General features: G+C 43.2%; 1 protein-coding gene across 4 annotated transcripts in view; it reads right to left on the bottom strand.

The window, feature by feature from the left end:
• The window catches only part of LOC117948757 (septin-7-like), a 43,577-nt gene that overhangs the window by 16,060 nt on the left and 5,327 nt on the right, over nt 1-22,190 (bottom strand). For 2 of the 4 annotated variants that reach the window (XM_034878601.1, XM_034878603.1), the window contains exons 2-3: nt 21,300-21,399; nt 4,419-4,525 (exon numbers count right to left, since the gene is read on the bottom strand). In XM_034878601.1, coding sequence (XP_034734492.1) covers nt 4,419-4,525; nt 21,300-21,399 — 207 coding nt within the window. The remainder of the gene's footprint in view (nt 1-4,418; nt 4,526-21,299; nt 21,400-22,190) is intronic. The other 2 variants (XM_034878602.1, XM_034878604.1) reach the window with 1 other exon arrangement.

The following is a 22,190-nucleotide window of genomic DNA, read 5'->3' as shown; positions in this document are numbered from 1 at the left end:
CCCCCCCCCCCATAGTGCTTAACCAGCCTTTAGATACAAATACACACAGGCCTTTAAGTATTTGCTGCATGTACTCGTACCTCTTTCTAACATGCCATACCTTCCACATATTTGTTGTTATTATTCTAAGTCATTTGTGCTTTCATAAATAACTGATGCTGTATTTTCAGTTTTATAGCTGATTGTCTTACTTTGTTTATAAGTTCCAGAACGAGTCTGGTGACGACTTATTGTTTACTGTTCACATCTGTTCACACACTTCAGGCTGTTGCAGCTAGTGTGTGACACCAGGTGGTACAGCCTGAGAAATGCACATTAAAAAGAAAGATTTACCTTCTGCATTTTTGTTTTGCTTTTCCCTCCACTGTACCGAGCTTGTATCGAACCGTGAACTCTAAACCGGGGTATGAACCGAACCAGGACTTGTCCACCCCTAATAGGCAGGGATGTGCTATCGACAAAGTACACTTGGGGATACACTGGTAAGAGCCAATGAGGTTAACTTCATTTAATATTGCATGTGGCGTTTTCTTTTGCAAGATGCAAATGGTCCACCAGGGTTCCTGCTTGAGACTATTTAGCTACAACGCGCTAGCTGCACCCGGAGCTGAGCCCCTTCCAGGACCACTGCAATTGGTTAGGACTATGCGAGACTATCAGACCGGTCCGGCATCAGACCCCCGGTGTTGGTTAGTTTGCATTGGCTGAAATGGAGTTGCTTCAGCCGGTCTCTCTAAGTAACATGAGTCTGCGGGGAGGGAGGCAGTGAGGGACCAAGATCCATCATTTCCTGCAGCTCGTCTGCTGTTCCCTCGCTTTGCTGCATTCTTTCACAAGGCCATCTAGTTATTTTAGGATCCCCCCCCCCCTTTTTAAAACTCAAACTACCGCCCTCTCGCTCTAACACAAACATTCTTCAGCTTCCACAAACATTCAGATAATCTGTCTGACTTTACAGCTGAGCATATATTTATATATATATATATATATATATATATATATATATATATATATATCACGGATTACAGTCATTTGACATATCTAAGTTTAATTGTTTCCGCACGCTGTGTTCAACTGTGTGTGTTTGTACTGTAAGTGTTTGTGCATGACATGTCAGCCATCTCAAAACCAAATCTGCAATTTTCCACCGTTTCGGTGAAGAAAAACAGATTGGGAGAAAACCTCAAAAATGCCGTCAGTCTCAACACCATCATTTAAAAAGAAATTGGATCTGGGTGAAGGCGAGGGAGCGACGAAGCATGGGAGATGTTTCTGCAATATAAATACTCTGACCCAGTCTCTCCCCCCTCAGCCTCAGACCACAGCACCCATGGCAAACACACTTACACACGATGACTGCTACTCGCACGACAGCATGAACGCCCTGGTTGCGCTCACGGGGTTCACATGAGGTTCGCTGAGTAAGGGACCAAAATGGAGTTGGAGCAAGTTGTCCTTAATGTTTTCTGTCTAGCCAAAACAGAGTCAATGTAGCACCGTGCTGAGACTCCAACATGACAGAGGGGGCTGTCAAGTGGAGATGCAAAAGATACAGCAACATCACCTGATTTCTTTAACATTTATTTATGAGTTGGTGCAGACAGACTCTTGGTTACTATATCTTTTTGTGATGAAATGATTACAATGATTATTGTTGGGAAAGTCTGTAGAGCTGGGTGGAATTACAAACACAACAAGTTGTTTCGATTTGCTCCCATGAAGTTGTTTCTACAAACCAGTTTTCTTTCATCGAGCAGTGGAAGACAAAATGGTCAACTTTTCTCTAATCCTGTCAGCTGAACAAGAATGGACCATCGTATATTCTGATTAAAATCGGGGACTCTCTAAGCGTCAAAGCTCATTCTTGACTGAGGAAACATTAGTTTGACAAGCTTGCTACGGGTCAACAATGCAAATTTCTGTTAAAGTTCTTCAAAATTGAACTCCAGCAAACCCATTGATAGTGGTAAAACTGATGGTGAAATGAATGATGATGACTGATGATGATTTCAGCATTTTGCCATTTTAAGAATGGCGTGACCTGGCCATTAGCATCGATTCTACTGAGATCTAACTCAGTTGACAGTTTAGGAATATATCGTCCTGATTTAAGAGTCCTGCCTCTACTTCAAATATTTATCAGTGACTTTGAAATCCACATGAACCACTCTTCACTTCGGCATAAATAAGATCCACTGAAAAGCACTCATTTAAAAAGAAGATGTCCCTTTAAAAGCTGGGTGGGTGTTAGGTTTCATGGGAACATGTTTGCCCTGATACTGACCCTTTTAGGCCCCAAGAGAAATATAAGGACTCTCGACCAATACTCTGTCTCTCCCCAGTCACCTCTTACTAACCCATCGCTGCCTTAGTCCTAAGATACACTCTGTCACACTGCAACGAGCAACCCTCCATTTTCCCCTTGGCTGCATCGCTCCTAGTCTCGCATTGCCAGACCTTCCTCCACAGCTCTGCAGAGGAAGCGCCGGATGGAGGCATGGAGCCGCTGCAAAATTGTTTTTATCCATCCATCCATCTTTATCCACTTATCCGGTGTCGGGTTGTGGGGGCAGCAGCTCCAGCAGGGGACCCCAAATGTCCCTTTCTCGAGCCACATTAACCAGCTCCGACTGGGGGATCCCAAGGCGTTTCCAGGCCAGGGTGGAGACATAATCCCTCCACCTAGTCCTAGGTCTTCCCCGAGGCCTCCTCCCAGCTGGACTTCCCTCCACCTGGTCCGGGGTCCTCCAAGAGGCCTCAACCCAGCTGGACGTCCCTCCACTTAGTCCTGGGTCTTCCCCAAGGCCTCCTCCCAGCTGGACGTGCCTGAACACCTCCCTAGGGAGGCGCCCAGGAGGCATCCTTACCAGATGTTGAACTCCTTCACTAGGCAGTCAAAAGAAAACTCAGATTGGACAGATAGTCTAGCTAGCTGTCTGGATTTACCCTGCAGAGATCTGAGGACCAGGTAACCATAGTCCTCAGATTGGACAGATAGTCTAGCTAGCTGTCTGGATTTACCCAGCAGAGATCTGAGGACCAGGTAACCATAGTCCTTAGAAATCCACCAGAGGTTAGAGCCCCAACACAGAGACAGAGGAAGGGGACGGACATCCGGCAGAAAAGAAGAACATCTAGAGGAATTTCCTGTGGCACCGGAGCAATCCCGGAAGTGGACCGTTGTGAATATAGACTACATCTCTCCTGACCACGACCCTTTTCTGTTCCTGTCCTCTGCTCGAGATGCAACCTCCATCCTCCTGCTCAGTTTGTCATGACCATAAAAGGCCAAAACCGGGCCCTGTGTCCTTGCTGTTTCCCTCTTAGTTCCTCCATCCTTCTCTCTCTCTTCTCTCCAGAAGATGCCATCTCTTGCTCCCTCTCTCCTTTACATATAAATGTATATACAAATACGTATTAGTTACATTTACCTTTTATTCTTAGTACATGGCCGCATCATCAGTGTCAATTTATTTAGATTTATTTTATTTTAGTAACCATGTCCGTACTTGTGTTTACAGCAAAGTGCACTTCATAAATAAATATATTGTTTTGCACTCCCAATGTAGCATACATTTGCTTCTTTTGAAGAGCAATGTACAAAAGCTTGGATGAAATTGGTTAAAATGCTGAATAATCCAATTATGAGAGTGTTAAGGGCATCCCTACTGTGTTTTTTTCCTATTATTATAGGGAGGTGATGTGGAGGTTTGGGAGGTGATGTGGAGGTGGTCAGTGTCTGGTATATTATCTGAACATTTGACTTATTTTATGCAGAAGCGTAATAAACATTCCCATATTTCATCAACACCTTATCTAAACATTCTGGGTGACCCCGGGGATGAAGAACTGGATCAAATAACCAAAATCTCCAATAACAGATGGCAAAGTTGCAAATACCTGAAAACCTGGGGATTCTAAATTGCTGTACCACATCCTCAAAGGATTTCAACATGCCCCAGTGTAACAATTCCCCGTCTCCAACCAGACCCTCCAAAACGGGGAGATCTACCAGTACATAACTTTAGATTTCAAGAAATACTTGATGAGGCATTAAGATATGGATATGTTTAAACAGCAGTGCTGTTTTGTCCAAACTACTTTTAAATGAGAGCTATTTGGATGTGTTTTTCCTTCACCATACACTTGAACAGTCAGGCTTTGTAAGGGCAGTGAATGAGGCATGAACAGAGAGCTCAATGCAATACCAGGGTGGGGCTCTCTGGAGGAAGTGACTAGTAGGCCAACAGTTAAAAGCATAGTAATACTACAACATCTTTGGTAGACCCAAACCTCCTCAATCAATCGGTCTTTGTAATTTATAAAAATGTTGCAGTTTTTCTTATTTTTATTTACCTTTCCATATAAATGTCTTTGTTATCATGACAAACTATTTAAAATATGACAGGGGAACAAACCTGCACAGTCTTCTTAATGCGCTGGGAGGGCCCCGGGTAGTCCTTGGAGTATAGGTCAGTCAGGAACAGAGAGTTGATGAGTGTCGACTTTCCAAGGCCAGACTCACCTGAGGACAAGATAAGGGGATATGATTATGAATTTAATGCCATCTCCATTTTGGCAAAGCAATGAGAAACTAGCATTTCATGTATTATTTGACAAGAGCACAGCAAATGAGAAGACGTTGTGTGTCTACACACATACACACAGCAGACAAACGACACATGCATTACAAACCATGCCCAAAAACATGTGCAAATAATGCACGCACACACGCACGTACACGCTCACACTCACACACACAAACAGTCTCTGCTCTTAGAGAGAAAATAAAGTAGATTCATGGTCTGTGAGGAAAAAGGTCAGAAGCTTGTCTGCAAGCAAGAAAATCTTTCAAATAGAGGGAATAAAACATTTCCTCTCCACCTACTGCTTGCTCACTCCCTCCCTCAACATCCCCATTCATCCACTCTTCCTCCGTCCCTTTCACTGAACACTTCCCTTACATATAAATCTTCCTGTTTCTCTCCTAACTGCCAACTTTCCATTCTCTGCTCCCACACTGATGTTAGGGACACAGCAGGCGCACAAACACACCGTTGATGTTTACTTGACAAAAAAGCCCAGCCACTCCAAACACACACACTGCAGATGCTCCCACACACACAATGCTGTGATTAATGGCCGAGCATTTGGCACGTGTCTCATGAAAAGGCGTTGGAGGGGTGTTGGGTTGGTCGGTTGGAGGGAAGGATGGCTGTTTGTCCTAACAAGACCTCTGACTGACTCCCGAAACACTATTACGCTGCTCTTCAGCCTTTGAAAATCACCCCACCCCCATCATTTGTGACCAAACACCAACTTAGGTAGGTACGCAGTAGCTTACCGAGCATTAAGACGACAAATATTAAGGAGGGTATCCCCACAAAATCTATCTAAAATAAGTCATTTAGAACTACTCTTTTCAAGTGTTGTGGTTTTCCAGTATGTCCTTTCTGTGTCTTACCCCTTCACCCCAACAGTATAACTATATAAATCAGATGATATGTATGTATACCTATACACAATTATGCAAAAGTCCAGGACACTTGAACTACATTTCCACAACAGTAGTTATACACATATACAATCCACCCCCCAGCCAAACATTACACATAGTGACAGACTTTTTACATTTAAGTACATCTTATTTTAATGTATAGAAGTCACAAACAACTAGTGTAACTACTGACATTAATTCCCACGATTCAGCAATAAGTCTTTTGAGCGGCCACTTTTCTTTTTAGGTTTTTAGGGGGTTCATCAAATCATTGTGCAGTCTAAGAAAAGGTTTAAAAATGTGAAACACAATAATCAAAAGTTCCCATGACCCAAAGTGTCTTCCCAATCCAATTGAAATAATAAAAGCTGGACCAAGGAGACTAACTGGGAATGACCTGCTTGCCGTCAGCGTGGTTTAGACTGCTGCAGGAACAGAATGGAGAATCCATCACACTGGGGTACTTTTTAAGTAGCTCTTCCTCCACTTAAGCTATACAACAAGTAAAGAGGCCCCTATTAAACTCCTTTTCAGCATCATATTTGTGCTCTTGGGGTTTCCTAGAATAGGTTTGATGTTCAAAAAACACACTATGTTTCTCATACTGCCCATTAGGGGTGTCAGGATATCAAAACTCCAGTAGCTGGTGCCAATTCCAGAAAATAACCCGATTCAAGATGCTGATTCCCATACCACGGTAAAAAAAAGATTCCATGTACTTTAACTTTAAACATGAACTTCTTTATTAAAATATTATTATATTTGGTTGGTTCAGTGGTAGAGTAGGCGCACATGAGGTGCCGCCAGAAACTCAGCCAGATGTCTCAAATTTCCAGCCGGCTCTCCGTCCCTGTCCTCTGTCCCAGTATTGGTGTTATAACCTCCCGCTGATTTCTGAGGACTATGGTTACCTGGTCCTCAGATCTCTGCAGGGTAAATCCAGACAGCTAGCTAGACTATCTGTCCAATCTGAGGACTATGGTTACCTGGTCCTCAGATCTCTGCAGGGTAAATCCAGACAGCTAGCTAGACTATCTGTCCAATCTGAGGACTATGTTGACGACTAAAACTACTTCTGAACGTAACCACAACCAAAACCACTTCCTTTCCGAGACTATTTAGCAGCGGTACTGTCACATTTCTAATGAGTCATCTGCTGGAGAAAGAACGGTTACATTTCTACTTCCCACAGGACATCTGGGTATTCCATCATTCCATGTCAACGTGGTGTGAAGCCCCGGTGGATTCCAGTCTTCACCCCTTCTTAACCCCTCGGGTCTGCCCCCCTGTGTGTTTGCTCGGTTTTGGATATTCTGTCCCAGTGTGAGTTATGAACACACTTTGTCTCAGTGTCTCAGACAACCAGTTTGATGGACTGTTTAAAGTCAGAGGTCAAATACACACACACACACATCATTTCATTTCATGTCGAGATAAGGCAGATGTATGTAATCTTCCTCCCACTCCTCCCTGCGCTGTAAAGAAGGGAATGTTACCTAACCCTGGAGAGGGGCGGCTGAGTCTGGGTATGTCTGTCCCTCAATGATGAGCTGCAGCGTGCCATATTTCGGGGGGGAGGGTGATGCGTGGGACCTTTCTGGTCTACATATCCCTGCCTCTGCTGAACTATTTTCATCCTCGTTGGGGACAAAATATACTCCCCTCCCCCTTGAAGTGATCCTTGCTACTTCAGCAATATCCCACATATTACAATATGTACCTAAATACTTTCTTTTTAAACTAAGCATCTGGATCCTGTTAAAAGAAGACAAATTGCTTGTATGAAATTTTATTAGGATTTATTATTCTGCTATTTGTTGGCTCCTACAATCCAGCCTATGAACATAAGTCCAATATTCACTCTATTTTTAGCATTGTATAGCTCTCGACTATGACAAATAAAAAATAAGAAAAATATCAATCTCTTTCTATGTTAAATGCTCCACCATGTTCAACAGCTATGGCCCTGTCCGTCTGATGACAGGCTGAACCAGGCTGAACCAGGCTGAACCAGGCCTAGCTGAGCAGAGATCTGTCATCATAGAAGTCCAGACAGAGGCCTAAAACACAGCTCACGTCTACATGATACAAGCCTTCTGTGATCGCGTGGAGCTGACAATTTGAATTAGCTTTGTAGCAACCCATTTGGCTTGAATGGAACGGGCGTTCATTAATATCAAAAGGTTACGCACTAAAACATCAAAGAAAATGGGGATTCAACAAGGCAGGCCTGCTTGGTTCTTACAGGGAATGCTTGTAAAGATGAAGTAAAGGTCATTTCCTCTCTAACTGGGAGGTTTTGGGACCGATTGGTGGGGTTGCTGTGGACGAAGTACACACAGAGATCCACTGGTAAGAGATAATGAGGTGTAACCATGTATCAGCTGATTTAAATAGCTCATGATATTTAATATTGAACGTGGCGTTTTCTTTTGCGGGGGCAAATGTTCCACCAGAACCAGTTCCTTCCCGAGACTCTAGCAGAAGCTGCAATCAGAACATAGTGTGTCCAACACAACTGTGATTGGTTTAAAGAAGTGCAAACAACCCAGAAGGTATCTGTGGTGTGGCCGGACCTCACACCACAGTGCTGTGGAAATACAATCTAAAATTCTAGACTAACATCTAGAAACTAAGCAGCATTTTGATCTCCGTTTGTTTGTCATTGGCTGCACAGCTTAAGTGGAGGATTTGTAAACAAATTAGTTAGTTAATTAGTTTCTCTGACAGACAGCCCCACAGTGTTAGAGATGCTCGCTGCAGTAGTCTAACCCCCACCCTGAGGGCAGGTCCATCCCAATTAGCCATCACTGGTTCAGCTTTAATTAAATATTGGTTCCACATGACAAGTGGCAGCTCTCTGTGAACACACTAATGACCTGACTGCCAGTGATGGATTGCTGAGCCTTCAGCTCATCCCTGCTGTTTCTCTTCCTCTTACTGAGACATCCTTCCATCTCCGTACAGCTCTGTCACTGCTGTGTCACTCAGCCTCAACCCCCCCTTCCATTTGTCCTATTTCTTTTCTGTATCACTGCTGCCCCTTGTACTTTAACATTATTATCGTGACTATGGGGGGGATCATTTTGCCCTGTGTTAAAGGGTAGTGACGCTTATATACTCCTAAGTTTCTTCATTTGTAATGGGACGAAACACTTTGGGACATAAGGATCCCGTGTTCCAGCGGTTTCCACTCAGGCTGTCCAGGCTTGGTGGAACACATGCAGGCAAAACAAGACTACCAAATCTGTTATTGATTGGCCCGGTGTGACACTGCATCCCATGAGGGGCTTGATGTTTTTATCTGAAGTCCATTTTGCCATTTCAGTGTAATTAAACCATGAACAAAAAAAAACAGAAAACTTCCAAACGCATGTAAGCAACTGCATAATCCGTATCTTGTAATCCTTTAGATTTCCCTCAGTTCCTTTCTATCAATAAGAAAAGGATGCATACAGTATCTCCTTCTCCATCTAGCCTAAGCATGAATCTCATTTCTCCGTCTTCAGTGTCTGTCTATGCTGCAGCCAGCCCTGCTTACATTTTTGCAAATTCAATATATTTGCATATTCAGATCTGATCCCAATGTGGGCACAAAAGACAATGAAAAGACATTTTAATACCAGGTGTATATGCAAAGACACATTGGACAGGATGTTGCTATCCAGATAGAGCGATAACATATCCAGATAGAGACCAGATCAAATGTCAATACCAGGTGTTAGTGGGGTGTCCTGGCCCCGTTTATGATATGTTAAATTACACTGATAAAACAACATTCATCAACTGTTTAACAACTGTGCTGCAAAAAAGACAATCCATCCACCTCACAGGTGTGATATCAAGATGCTAATTAGACAGCAGGACTATTGCACAGGTGTGCGTAGGCTGGCCACAATAAAAGACCACTCTGATATGTGCAGTTTTCATTTGAATAAAATCAATAAAATATAAATCATACAAAACAAAAACAAGGACACCACACGTTGCTGCTAATAATAGTGACCGGGGAAAACAATACCCGGGACCATGTTTACAGAAAAATGCCAAGCTGCTACAAAGCCCTCCCCCGCCCGCACTTTGGACAAGAAGACCACATTTCCCTGTTTCTCCTGCCGACCTAAGGCCCTGACAAACCAAAGGTGATGCTCGCCCTTTGGTCTACGTTGGGCCATCGGTTAGCGTTGCACTAGTTTTTGCAGTGTGCTGGGGTTGGTCCTCGTCTGCCTTGTGTTGATCGGCGTCGGAGACGTCGGTAACATGAATCCACCTGATGGCTAGTCAGCTTAAGCGAATTGGTGCAAGAGAAGAAAACAGTAGTGAGGGAAGCAAGCAATGGACAGTCGAGAGAGCACACACAAAAGGCTCCTCTCATTTTTTATCTTCATATCATTTGATTAATCCAGTACACATAAACCAAAAATGACATTCAAATGATCCTCCTAAAAAAACTATGTCCATAAGAGGGCAAATTGAAATTGAAAATAAAAAACACTTATATTAGAATTGTGTTGTTAATTTCAGCTCAGTAATACACTATGCGACTGGATATTGGACTTCCCCATAAAAAAGCCCCCAGGCAGTTTGGATTGGCAGTCACACCTCCTCCACTCTAGTGCAAAAATACCAAAACCCCCCAGGGCTATGTGCTCAACCCCCTCCTCTTCATGCTGTACACCCATGACTGCAATCCCGCCATGGGAGAGAACTTGATTGTGAAGTTCGGGGACAACACCACCATCATCAGCTGGATTACAAACAGCGATGAGACTTCATATCGAGAGGAAATTAGCAATCCTGCAGAGCGGCGCTCAGAGAGCAACTTTTGGCTCAACGTTTGCAAAACCGTGGAGCTGATTGTTGATTTTAGAAAAATTATCCCACAGCCGTATACATCAGTGGAGCTGAGGTGGAGCAAGTGAACAGTTTCTAAGGTTTTAATTGTGTAGCGTTACGTTAAGCAACCCTTTGATGCAGAATGACAAACAAACTTGCAATTAGTGTCTCTGTGTTACATCATTTGTTCTATTGAAAAACAGATCATGAGACTTCCTGAATTTCATGTATTAGTGCAATAGTGCAATACTTTAAATTGCTATTGTGATAGGTTTAAAGCAACCAGAGTGAGTAGAAATGAATTTAATGGACGGTAGAGCTGGTGCCCCGTGAATCGGACTGGTTTATCAATGCTTACTCATTGGTGTGCAGTAGCATATTAACGTGCATATTGAAAACCATGCATATTAAATATGTACACATTAAAATAGGTATAGCGAAATGGACTGTGAAAGACAGAAAAACAAATAGAAACGGTCAGAGTGTTTCCCATGGGATTCCTGACATTCCTCCCTCTCTTTCTCCCATTCTGTCTCTCCCTCCTTCTGTCTCTCTCCCAGCCCTGAGGCAGCAGCTGGCCCCCCCACATTCTGACAGGCCTACTAACTAGCACCCAACACAAACATACAGACACACAGACACAGACACACACCTAGCAGGCATGTGTGAGGCCTGAACCAGAGAGTGTGAAATGAGACCTCTGGGGAACACACAGACATGAGGGAATGAACAGCAGAGAGTCACAGACGGTGGATGCGAAAAAGGTTTGTTTGCTGAACACCAGACTGCTGGAAAAGATAATTCTCCATTCTTGAGGTTAAATGGGACTGGCTGAAAACAAGGGCAAAGGTCAATGTTTTGGCAAAGATAAGGATCTGCAAGTCCAGCTATTACTTTGGAAGCATCCCAATCCAACCTAAAGTGTGTCAGCCCTCTGTGTGACAGCAGTGACCCACACAGGTTGGTTACAAGAGCCTTGGAGGGACACAACCCACTCTCCCTGTTTTTTTTATTTTTTTAAATAAGAGACTGAGCAACCCACTAAGCCTTAGTCTAAATCTGAAAGAATCGCCACGTGCTGGGTCACAGTAGACATGTGCATCTCAAAATAGAGACAGAGAACTGGAGCAGCGCACAGAGAAAATTAGAAAGGAGAGGGAAAGATTTGCCTGCAGTGGTTTGACCGAGCATGCATGAACATGCACATGTGCAGGACCCCATCCACACACTCATACACAGTGACACAAAGTAGCCTGTGTAGAGTGCTTTGCCCAGAGGCAATGCAGAACCACAGTGAGGTAGGTGTGTAAACAGGCTGCTGTCCGCCAATAATGACGAGTCCTGTGCTGCTGAACATGGACGCCTAATACTAAACTGACCACACATCTGGGACAGAGATCAGACTGGAAAAGACTAGCTACAGTCTTTGACATCATCCTGCAACTTTAAGGCTGGCCTACTTAGAGACCAGTGGGTTTTATGGCTAGCACAATTAATGTGTAAATACATATATAGTATTATAGTATAAGTACATGTTTCTGTTTCCTCTATGGTGAATTTCAGCTAAAGAATGACTGACAACAATCCACAAGGTTTCTTGCTAATCAAGGACTATAAAGAAGACCCAAAATGAAGTGCATGAATGTTGCATCGTGTTCAAGACGTGCAAGAGCGGGGAATCAAGCAGCTGTGAGTCTGAAAGGATGGTATGAAGCAGCATCTCACATTGGAGAATTCTGTTGTCTTCAATGTGACATGGGAACATCTTTCTGCAAAATGACACAATTACCAACTTGTCATTCTTTGATTTACAGTGTGGCAGGTTGAAAACTGGGCACAGCCTGCAAGAAAAAACAGCTAATGATGTACTTTATGGTCTTGAAGCACAGCTGTGTGTAGCCCATAATGCATTATACAGGGTGTTGACTCAATAAAAGAAGGATTTAACACAGTGTAATATCCCATTCATTCACCTATTTTCTACTCCTTATCCGGGTTCGAGTTGCAATGGCTAAGGAAAGTAGCCCGCTTGTCCCTCTTTGTAGCCACTTCCTCCAAATCCTCCAGGAAGATCAGTCAATTTTATTTGTCACATGAAATCATATGAGTTGCAATTTTAGTGAAATGTTGTGAAATGCTGTCCTATCAGCTCCTTAAACTTGTGAATGATTCATCATTAAGCAGAATGTGTCCTTCGGATCGCCAAACAGAAAAATAGTCACTCGGCTGAGTGGCACCGACACTCCAGGATCCAGCCAAGGCTCATCAAAAGGACACCACAACTCCCAGCATCCCACTGGAAACCGACAGAGGCCAACCAGGTCACCGTCTGGCGCCTACACACTGGCTAGCAGGACACTGGCTAGCAGGATGCCCAGCAGAGAAGTAGCAGTTGCTCTTCACGTTTGCCTCTGTAGCCCTGGCAGCTGAGCTGTAGGAATGGATGCAGAGATGGTCTTGCTTGTCCTCATAGTAGGGGTCGTAGCCATAGGTCATAGCTAATAGCAATCTTCACCTTATTCTTTGTGTTTCCATTTGAAAACTATGAGTGGCCAGGCTAGCCGAGATCATTGACTTTAATGCAGCGAGGCATACATTTAATACCCCTTTCCTTCTGGCCAACAAATCCACACATACACACACAGCTCCGGCTGTGGCTAGTGTGTTTGAGAGCTTCACAAGCTTCTCTGTCACGTTAACAACCAGTTTGTTCCTTTCGCTGTAACGGGTCACTCTAAGTTGTGAAACGCTGACTGTAGCTGGGGGAAGTTATTATTCCACATTTTGAGCCTTTATGATGAAATGATAGTTGTGAATAGGACATACATTTCTTACACATGGGTCAACACATTGAAGAAGTGTGTGAGCATGAGTGCATGAATGTGTGTGCTTGGTGTGTATTAGCACATCTGGTTAAGCAGCAGATTAACTAGACCAAAGCCTTCCTTCACTCACTCCCTTCTGCAAGGTCAGTAGGCAAGGCGGTCAATCCTTAAGCCTGTCAGACCGTCTTATCGGGAAACACAGACATTGCACAATGTTATTATACACACACACACACACACGCACACACACACACACACACACACACACACACACGCACGCACACCAGGATAAATATTAGGACAGGCCCATCTACTGTCTTTCAATCACACATGGATCAGTGAGGTAGAGAAACAGACAGCGGCTTAGTAGGCTGACTACTACTGGACTGTAAAAGCGATTCAAGCTCATCCAGCACTTTAGATTCTTCTTTATTCACAGGCCTTGAGTAGTGTATGAAGGTCCTGCTGTACTGTGTTCCTCATCTTAACTACACACCTGTTGAGTTTTGTGACTGCATCTAGCACGTCTGTAACGCTATCACAGCAGTCTTGCATTGCCAGACCTTCCTCGACAGTGCTGCGAGGAGGGTCTGGCTAGTCCACACAACAATCTGGGAGAAAACTGTATGCTGGTTTATTTGCATTTCTTTAAACCAACCCCAATCATCATGGGCGCCGGGCGAAGCCACGGTGCCTCTGCTAAATAGCCTCAGTTCAACTCTGACACAATGCAACTCGCAGCTCTTCTTGCAAGGTCAAACTCATAAAAAGCTTGTGATGTGCTTTCCTCCGGAGTTGCTTTAGGAAAGCAGAGGCAGCAGGACTGTGAAGTAGTGGCCTCGTTATAAATGAGAAGCAGCATGAAGCAGGCATCACTTCCCCAGCTCCGACTCTCAGCTCTGTTCACATTTCTACACATTTCGCTGGATCTTGCTAATCTTTTCAGGAGTTTGATTCAATCTGCCAGCTGGACAAAAAGGGCAGGAAGCTGCTTTTTGCCCCCTTAGAGAGAGGCAGATCGAGAGGGTAAAGAGAGAGAGTTGGATAGATGGGAGGAAGAAAAGAGAGCTTAAGATAATAAAAAAAACACCAGAAGAGAAGTTTCTGGTGAAGTTCCTTCTTAGAGAAAGACCTACTAAAGGCAGAAAAACTACCAAAGTCCTCAGATTGGACAGACAGTCTAGCTGGCTGTCTGGATTTACCCTGCAGAGATCTGAGGACCAGGTAACCATAGTTCTCATCCGGTGACATCGGAAATGAAACGTCTTCAATGTACTGTAGACTACCACAATTCTGACTGTCATACCAATAATTGTTTTAAAACCAAAAATGAAACTACACACCCAATCAGAACCATCCAAAATCCCATAAAGCCACACAGTCCACTACAGCAACGTGGCAAAGCAGTCAAAAAGTAGAAGGTGGCTCAACGTGATGCACCCCTCGTATACCTTTCCTAAGTTGTATTTCATCATTTCAGCGGTACCTGTAGCATGCCTCTGTCATTGCAAATCCTTCCATCCAGTCCGTGTGACTGCCACTGACATCCACTACATATACTTTTGCAGATTTTTAATCCGAAAAAGCTGAATTTAGGATTTGAATCCATATTGTTACCACTGCAGATCAACAGTCAGCAAGTTTAGTTAGCTTATTTTGATGCTATGCAGTTAGCAGGATGTGTTTCCATTCACATAACCTAAAGGGGCAGTGACGCCCACTCACCGACACTCGCCTTGTACACAACTCTCTCCATTTTTGTGTTACAGGGGTACTAAAGAGTTACTGTACTCAAAATTCAGAACACGGATATGGCAGAAAACCAATATTTGCTTTGTAAAGATATAAAGAGAGAGAGGAGTAATGGCGTCCATAGCAGAGAATGAAGTCACACTCCCACTGTTTGGGTTGTAGTCTGAGCTTCTTTTTTTAATTTTATTTTTAGATGATATTGGTGAGCGGTCTGTGACAGCCGTGTGGTCACAGCCCACCGCTTTTTTTTCAGTACTGGAAGGAGAAATGAAGTGAAACGGAATCTCTGCATTTAACCCACCGTAAGCATTAGGAGTGGACAGCGATACATTCAGAGAGTCTGGGTTCGGTATCTTGCTCAAGGACATGTGGCAGAAGGAACCTGGAATCGAACCACCAGTCTTGGGGTTTAGGGGCGACCCGTTCTACCTCTGAGTCATCACCACTCCCCAGGTGTACAGCCTCGTTAACTTCTGGGTGGACTCAGAAAAGATTAGAAACAGACCCAGATAGAGAAATACTGGAAACTTTCCTTTAAACAGATTCCCTTTCATGTAACATGGTGATGTAATGTGAGTGTTGCTTTAATGTTATACTACCAGACTTCTTTTGATTATTCACACCCACATGCCTATGCTTGTATGGCACACAGAGCACTCGATTATAAAAGATGTATCAGTTTAGTCTATCTCCTTTGGTAATATTAACCCAGTTACCCACATGGCCGGCTGCAGTCATAAACCCAGTACAGCGGGATTCCGTTATCTGCTAATCTCAAGCGTCTCACCAAGAGACATATTAGAGCTCACATTTCAGCCAGTCTGACCTTTGTTATCGCTCTCTCACACACTTAATCAAACGAGTCCCCAGTTCCTACTCTTACCCGACCTTACACAGAATGACTTTTCAAGCGATTTCACTGTCGCAGAATATTTTCTGATATCGGAATGAAATCCTGAGAGTCTTGCTGTATTCGGGTCTCCCGTCGTCTCAGTCGTTTGGTGTAAGCTCATTAAAATCCCGTCTGGACATGAGGACAAAAACAAAATGTTTGATATTATCGTAATATTTAAGTCTCGGAAGTCAAAGTAAATCACGTGAACATTGTGAACGACCAATAGGTGCTCTCCCTCCAGCACCAAACAGGAAGCAGCTAATGGCTAGAGTCGGTGTTGATTATGGTTGCTATGGCACCGCACTTAACTAAACACTAAAGAGGGAAAGTTGTAGATTTCCAACCCTTTGAAGAAAGTCGAACAGCAGGGTTTTACCGGCAGATAAACCCAGACCTCGGGTGCTGCAGACATTCATCTGCATGTACTCTCCCTGAAGTTCTAGTTCAATGTGTGACCCTTCCACAGTCTTTACAGGTTATATATGAGATGGTTGTCTTTAGATGTGAGATGGGGTCAGACCTGAGTCTCTTCAGAGTCTTCTAGTAGGGGGGATCTCTGGGCGCCAATTATCAATGCATCTCGATGCATTGATAATTGCAGCTAGACAAAGATTAGATTTTGACATATTCGTCACACACAAGTTGTAAGGAAATGTTGTGTCTACTGAGGTTTTTATTGTGTGTTCATTCCATGAACATGCTGAGTCACCTTCTCTCTCCGTAATCTTCCATGTCAGAGGCTCAGTCATGTTTAAAGGTGGAGAACAGTAGATCAACAGCCTATATGTGTTTGTCTAATTATTTTATGTATGTCTTATTAGATCATGTATATTAACAACATTTAATTTTCTTTTGGCCATTTTTGTGTGCTTTTTCTTCCACTGGACATATACGTGAGATTTTGCTTAATAGTGCATGGGACAGGGATGCCGTCACAACTGCAAATGACAAAGAGAGAGCCATTAAGCTAGAGAAAGTGTTGAGTAACATGGACAGTAAATGTGTTGGTTTTGTAATAACAGCTCCTTCTAACAGCTTTATTTAATCAGGGAGGGCATTGGAAGCTCTCTTTTCCAACGACGCCCTGATTACACCACAAATAAAAAAAGAAACAAAAACAATCTAAAAAATAACAGTACCAATAATTAATACAACCATACATGTAATAAAATAGAAAACTAACTAAAAAAACACTGATGCAGTTAAATGAGAGGGCTATTAAAAACAAGAACAGTCTCTAATTCACACACGACCTGCACGACCTGCGCACCGCCAGACGGCCTAGATGCTTTTTAAACTAACATGGTTTCCTTCCGTGATTCCACCAGGAACTTATCCTCTGGAGCCGACATCGGTAAGCACAAGAAGAAAATCCATCAATCAGTCAAGTGACTATTAAGTGCAAGAGCCGTCAGGCGTTTAGTTACCGTCGTCCAGCGGGGAACCAATTCCTAACATAAAAGAACTGTTCTGGTGTTGAGAGAAAAGTCTCTCTTGCTGCACTCATGTGTATTACCCATAATACACATTTGACTTACTTTGTTACTTAGCTATTTTTGTAGACAAAAAAAGGCGTGCAGCTCTGTTATCTAAGCAAATACAAGTATTGGATTGCGGTATCTGCAGATATTCAATATTTAAGAAATTAGATCATCTAAAAGCCCTTTTCCTAACTTACAATTGATGCTTGATAAGTCTAGTGTGTGTCCGGGAGCATGTCTGATATGTGGTTTAATATTTAGCAGTGAAAATGGATACAGTGGATTCTTCCTACATAAAGGCTTTAAGATGAACAGTAAACAATGTTGCTCTATTTGGATGCAGGCGAGCCCACTTGTAGATACAAAATACAATGATGGGCAAGAAACCCAGAACCAGTAATAAAACATAGAGCGCTGTGATATATTGCATCGAGGATTCAATGAGGCAGATGAAGCATGGATGCAAAGAATGTCCCCATAATCAACAACAGACTTTTCCTACTGAAAATTGAGAAACAAGACTTATATCTGTACAAGAAAACATATTTTGCTAAGTAAGCTGCCGGCTCCTGCCCAGTGATCTTATACTCCACCATCTGCCTCCAGTCCTGGGCCTCTGAGTCCAGCCTTCACACTTCACTACAACGCCAAGTTCAGCAGTACTGAGGCCAGCCTTCAAGCTTTACTTTCAGTCGGCCTAATGTGGGCTGTTTCTCAAATGAAAAAACAACCACCAGCTCTCTTGCCTCTGCCTAACGCTGGTATTTCCTATTTCCTCTCTCACTTTTCCATTACATTGGCTTGTGATCATGGTCATATGTATGAACTTTGTACTCCTCATTTCTGGTTGATTCTTTGTCTAATGACCCAGGAATTGGGAGTTTAATGTACCTTTTGCCAAAGTTACACAGTACTGTGCTCATAACTGTACAAACCCATGCTATAGTTGACTAAAAAGAGCAACAACAAAAAAAATCTTTTGGAAATGAAAAATGAACTTAATGCCTTAATTAAAAGAATGAGGAAAGATTTGACATTTAAGGACACCAATTTTCTTTGTGAATGAATTATGTATCATAAATAAATAAACTTTCTTCCTTAAAATACAGGGGGCATAAGTATACACCCCCCATGGTAAATTCCCATAGAAGCAGGCAGATTTTTTATTATACTAAAGACCAGTTTTTTCATGGATCAGGCCATTTCCTTGGCCTTTTGAATTCACCATACCCGGATATTGGCATGGTTTGATTTCCGTTTGGCCTGGTTCGGTTTCAGTCAGCTGGACTGGAACTGAACCCTTTAACGGTAGTATTTACATATATTTCACCCGTTTTGTTCCTTGGGGTTTCCTTTACTCAAGCAAAATAGACATTTTGTTGATCAACTTGTCAGAAATAAGATCATTTCTAATAATAAAGTAATACAGACTCATTGTGTGCGTAGTCACCCCCACCCTAAAGGCTCATTCTGAGAGTAGAAAAACCCTGTGTGTAGCGCTGAACAAACTGCTATGTTCTTCACATTTGTGTGTGAAATTTGGATCAGCTGGGGTATGCAGGGCTGGGAGCCAAAAACGCAGTGGAGAGAGACAGAGGGGCCCATATGTGAGAGGGCCTGAAACAGGATCTAATTGATTGCGGAGCTCTCTCTGGTTCTCACCCAAGACATCACTCGGCTGTCTTTGTGTCCCTCCTGTGTCTCTTCCACAGTAGCTGTTTACTAAACAGGAAGCTAAAACCCCAGGCTGAAATAATAAAGGTTGGACGCCTCTTTGTGTTAATGTCTTCTCTGTCCACTGAACTCATTTGGGGTCACCACCAGATTTATGACATTTTAAACATTTTAAGGCTAGCTGAAACAAAGTTTAAGAAAGAAGCACAATAGGAAAGGATTTTTTTAAGGGTCCAACTGTGATAGTAACACAGACATGAAATATTTAGAGGAGGGCGGTCAGCAGTAACGCGTTAATGGAGATGCGATTAAGGGCCGAGCACGACACGTGCATTTTGTTTTTCATTGCATGCGGCCATTTATTTTACACTTCACTCGGCTTGCTTGGCCTACAAACGTAGACGACCCCTGCCCTAAATGTCACAATGTCTCATTTGAATCTAAGCAGCTGTCTGCAGCAGCTCCGTGCAGGCTCGCGTCTCTGCGTCTCTCAGGCTAAAACTGGACTGCACCAGGCACAGCTGCGCTGCATTACCACAGCGAAACCGGACACATCCTCCCCGCTGTGCACAGGGCGTGCATGTGTGTGTTAGAGGAGACAAATCGTTACAGTAACTGACAGGAAAGACTCTCACACTGAGAAGGAATCAAAACACAATCATTTTTATGGATCTGTTATTCTTCACAACATTGAAGTAAAAGAGTGCTCTTTTTATTTGAATGTGACTTATCATGGTAAATAATCACGATCTCAATACTGACCAAAAGAACTGGTTTATCATTTTGTTAGTGATCGTGCCGCCTTAGCCAGAAGAAGACGATGCTTTCCACAACGCCAGATGCTCCCCCAATCGTTTTTTGTTGATACACTTAGGCAGTGATTAAAAACCCTTGGCCACTCCCTCCAGCACCAAACAGGAAGCTGCAACAGCTAGAGCCCGTGTTGTTTACTGTTGCTATGGCACCGCACCAAGCTAAACACTAAAGAGGCAAAGTTGTAGATTTCCAACCCTTCTGAAGAAAGTCATCCAGCAGAGTTTTACCGGCAGATAAACGCAGACCCCCGGGTGCTGCAGACATTCATCTGCATGTACTGCAGAACAGAACGTCTGCAGTCTCTCCCTGAAGTTTACCGCTTCCAAAACAAGACTAGTGGAAGACTTCCACGTCTTTATGACTTTATGTCTTTAACGTCAGATGTGAGATGGTTGTCTTTAGATGTAAGATGGTGTCAGATTTCAGTCTGTTCAAAGTCTTCTAGTGTATGGCAGGCATAAGACGTAAAATGGAAGGGAAAACCCTGCTATGAAAACTACTCATGCATGTTTTAGAGTGGTGTGTCCATAAAGAAAGCCAAACGCATGGTCCCTCCACTCCTCTGTCCACTTCCTTCCTTCTGTAATGCTGTTAGCCACATTTTGTGGCCAAGTTCATTTCTACTTGAGCCAACATCCTGCGGCTCACGTCCCAAATCGAGTCGTCCAAAGCACACAGATGTGTTATTATGTGACCTGGGGCCACAGAGACTACTCCCCTAGAAGCTGTGGGAATCTAGCTTCGACAAAATATATTTTCACATGCTCCATTTCTGTCACTCAACAACACTGTAGACCACATGTTCAAACTCAAGGCCAGAGGGCCAAACAGGGCCCTCACAAATCTTGATCCGGCGTGAATATCAATTAGATCCACAGTAAATGGGAAACTGTTTCTCAAACATAGAACTGAATTTGTCAGATTTGCCCACATTGAGATTTAAAAATCTCCACAGACCCGGTGAGTTTGCATATTCAGGCTGTGAAACAGGTTGTTGGGAGTCTTTAAAGATGTAATCATTGTTTTGCTTGATTAGCTTAACTTTATGATGGCTAAGGAACTATTCTGCAGGCTTGTTTAGGGCTTTATGTAAACTGCAAACTGTAAGTGAGAAGATGCAATAATACAGTCAATGATTTTTTCTTTTTGATAAAATAAAACTATTAATGTCTGGCCCTTGATGTGATTTTCATTTTCCAGTGTGGCCCCGGGTGGAACTGAGTTTGGCACCCCCGCTGTAGATGTTAAAGCCAGGCCACACGGGGGGCCCCCGTCCTGCAGAAACAGCTTTTTAAATTGTCAACTCGTCCTCCTGAGTGCGCTGGATGCCACACACGCTTTTCCTCCTTTGAACCTGCGCCGATGACACACACTCGCACAAGAATGAAAACACACTCAGACGAGCGGATGCAGACGGACGGGCAGGTGTTCGGCTTGGGCGCACAAACACTCTCACAGGAACCGACGCAAACACACACATTCACCACTCCGTCATGAGTCAGATGTAGAGGGTTCCAACTTACCGACAACCATTAAAGTAAACTCAAAGCCTCGTTTCACAGACTTCCGATAGACCTGGTTGGGCAGGTTGGCGAAGCCCACGTAGCCCTCCAGGTTCCGCTGCTGAAAGAAAACACACACATACACACACTTTCTGTTAATGCGGGAATCACACAGTATGAATAATTTAAACATACACAGAGTAATTCAAAATGTTGCTGTGCATTAAATGTCTCAGAAGTCATTGCAATTAACGATATAATTGTTGCTTTCAGTGAAATAATAAATAAAATAAATTTAATTTAATAAAAGTTTTTAAGGACTCCCAGGATATGTACTTTGGTTATGTCACCGTCATGTGACTCAGATCATGTTATTACACAGGTACGCAGCCTAAGTAAACCACGCCTCTTCTTTATCAGAAAACATTATTTCAGGACCCCCCCACCCACAACTAACAATTTAGACTCACAGTACATTTAAACATACAAACATTGTACCCCCTAAATTGAGACCAATCATCACCGAGACCAGAGTGTAACAAGACCAAGTCAAGACCAAGCAATGTTAAAAACAACAGACAAAGCCAGAAATCTGGATGTAGTCATGGACTCAGACCTGGATTTTAACAGCCACATTAGGACAATTACAAAGTCAGCCTACTGTCACATTAAGAATATATCAAGGGTTAAAGGACTTATGTCTCAGCAGGATTTGGAAAAACTGGTCCATTCTTTCATCTTCAGGAGATTAGACTACTGTAACGGGGTCTTTACAGGTCTCCCTAAAAAATCAATCAGATAGCTGCAGCTGATTCAGAACGCTGCTGCTTCAGGCCTCACTAAGACCAAGAGACTGGATCACATCACTCCAGTCTTCACTAAGACCAAGAGACTGGATCACATCACTCCAGT

The sequence above is a fragment of the Etheostoma cragini genome, chromosome 8, assembly GCF_013103735.1.
Source record: "Etheostoma cragini isolate CJK2018 chromosome 8, CSU_Ecrag_1.0, whole genome shotgun sequence".
In the NCBI taxonomy this organism is placed as follows: Eukaryota; Metazoa; Chordata; class Actinopteri; order Perciformes; family Percidae; genus Etheostoma; species Etheostoma cragini.
The sequence above is the reverse complement of the archived record's forward strand: the minus strand, read 5'-3'. Positions and strand labels throughout refer to the sequence as shown.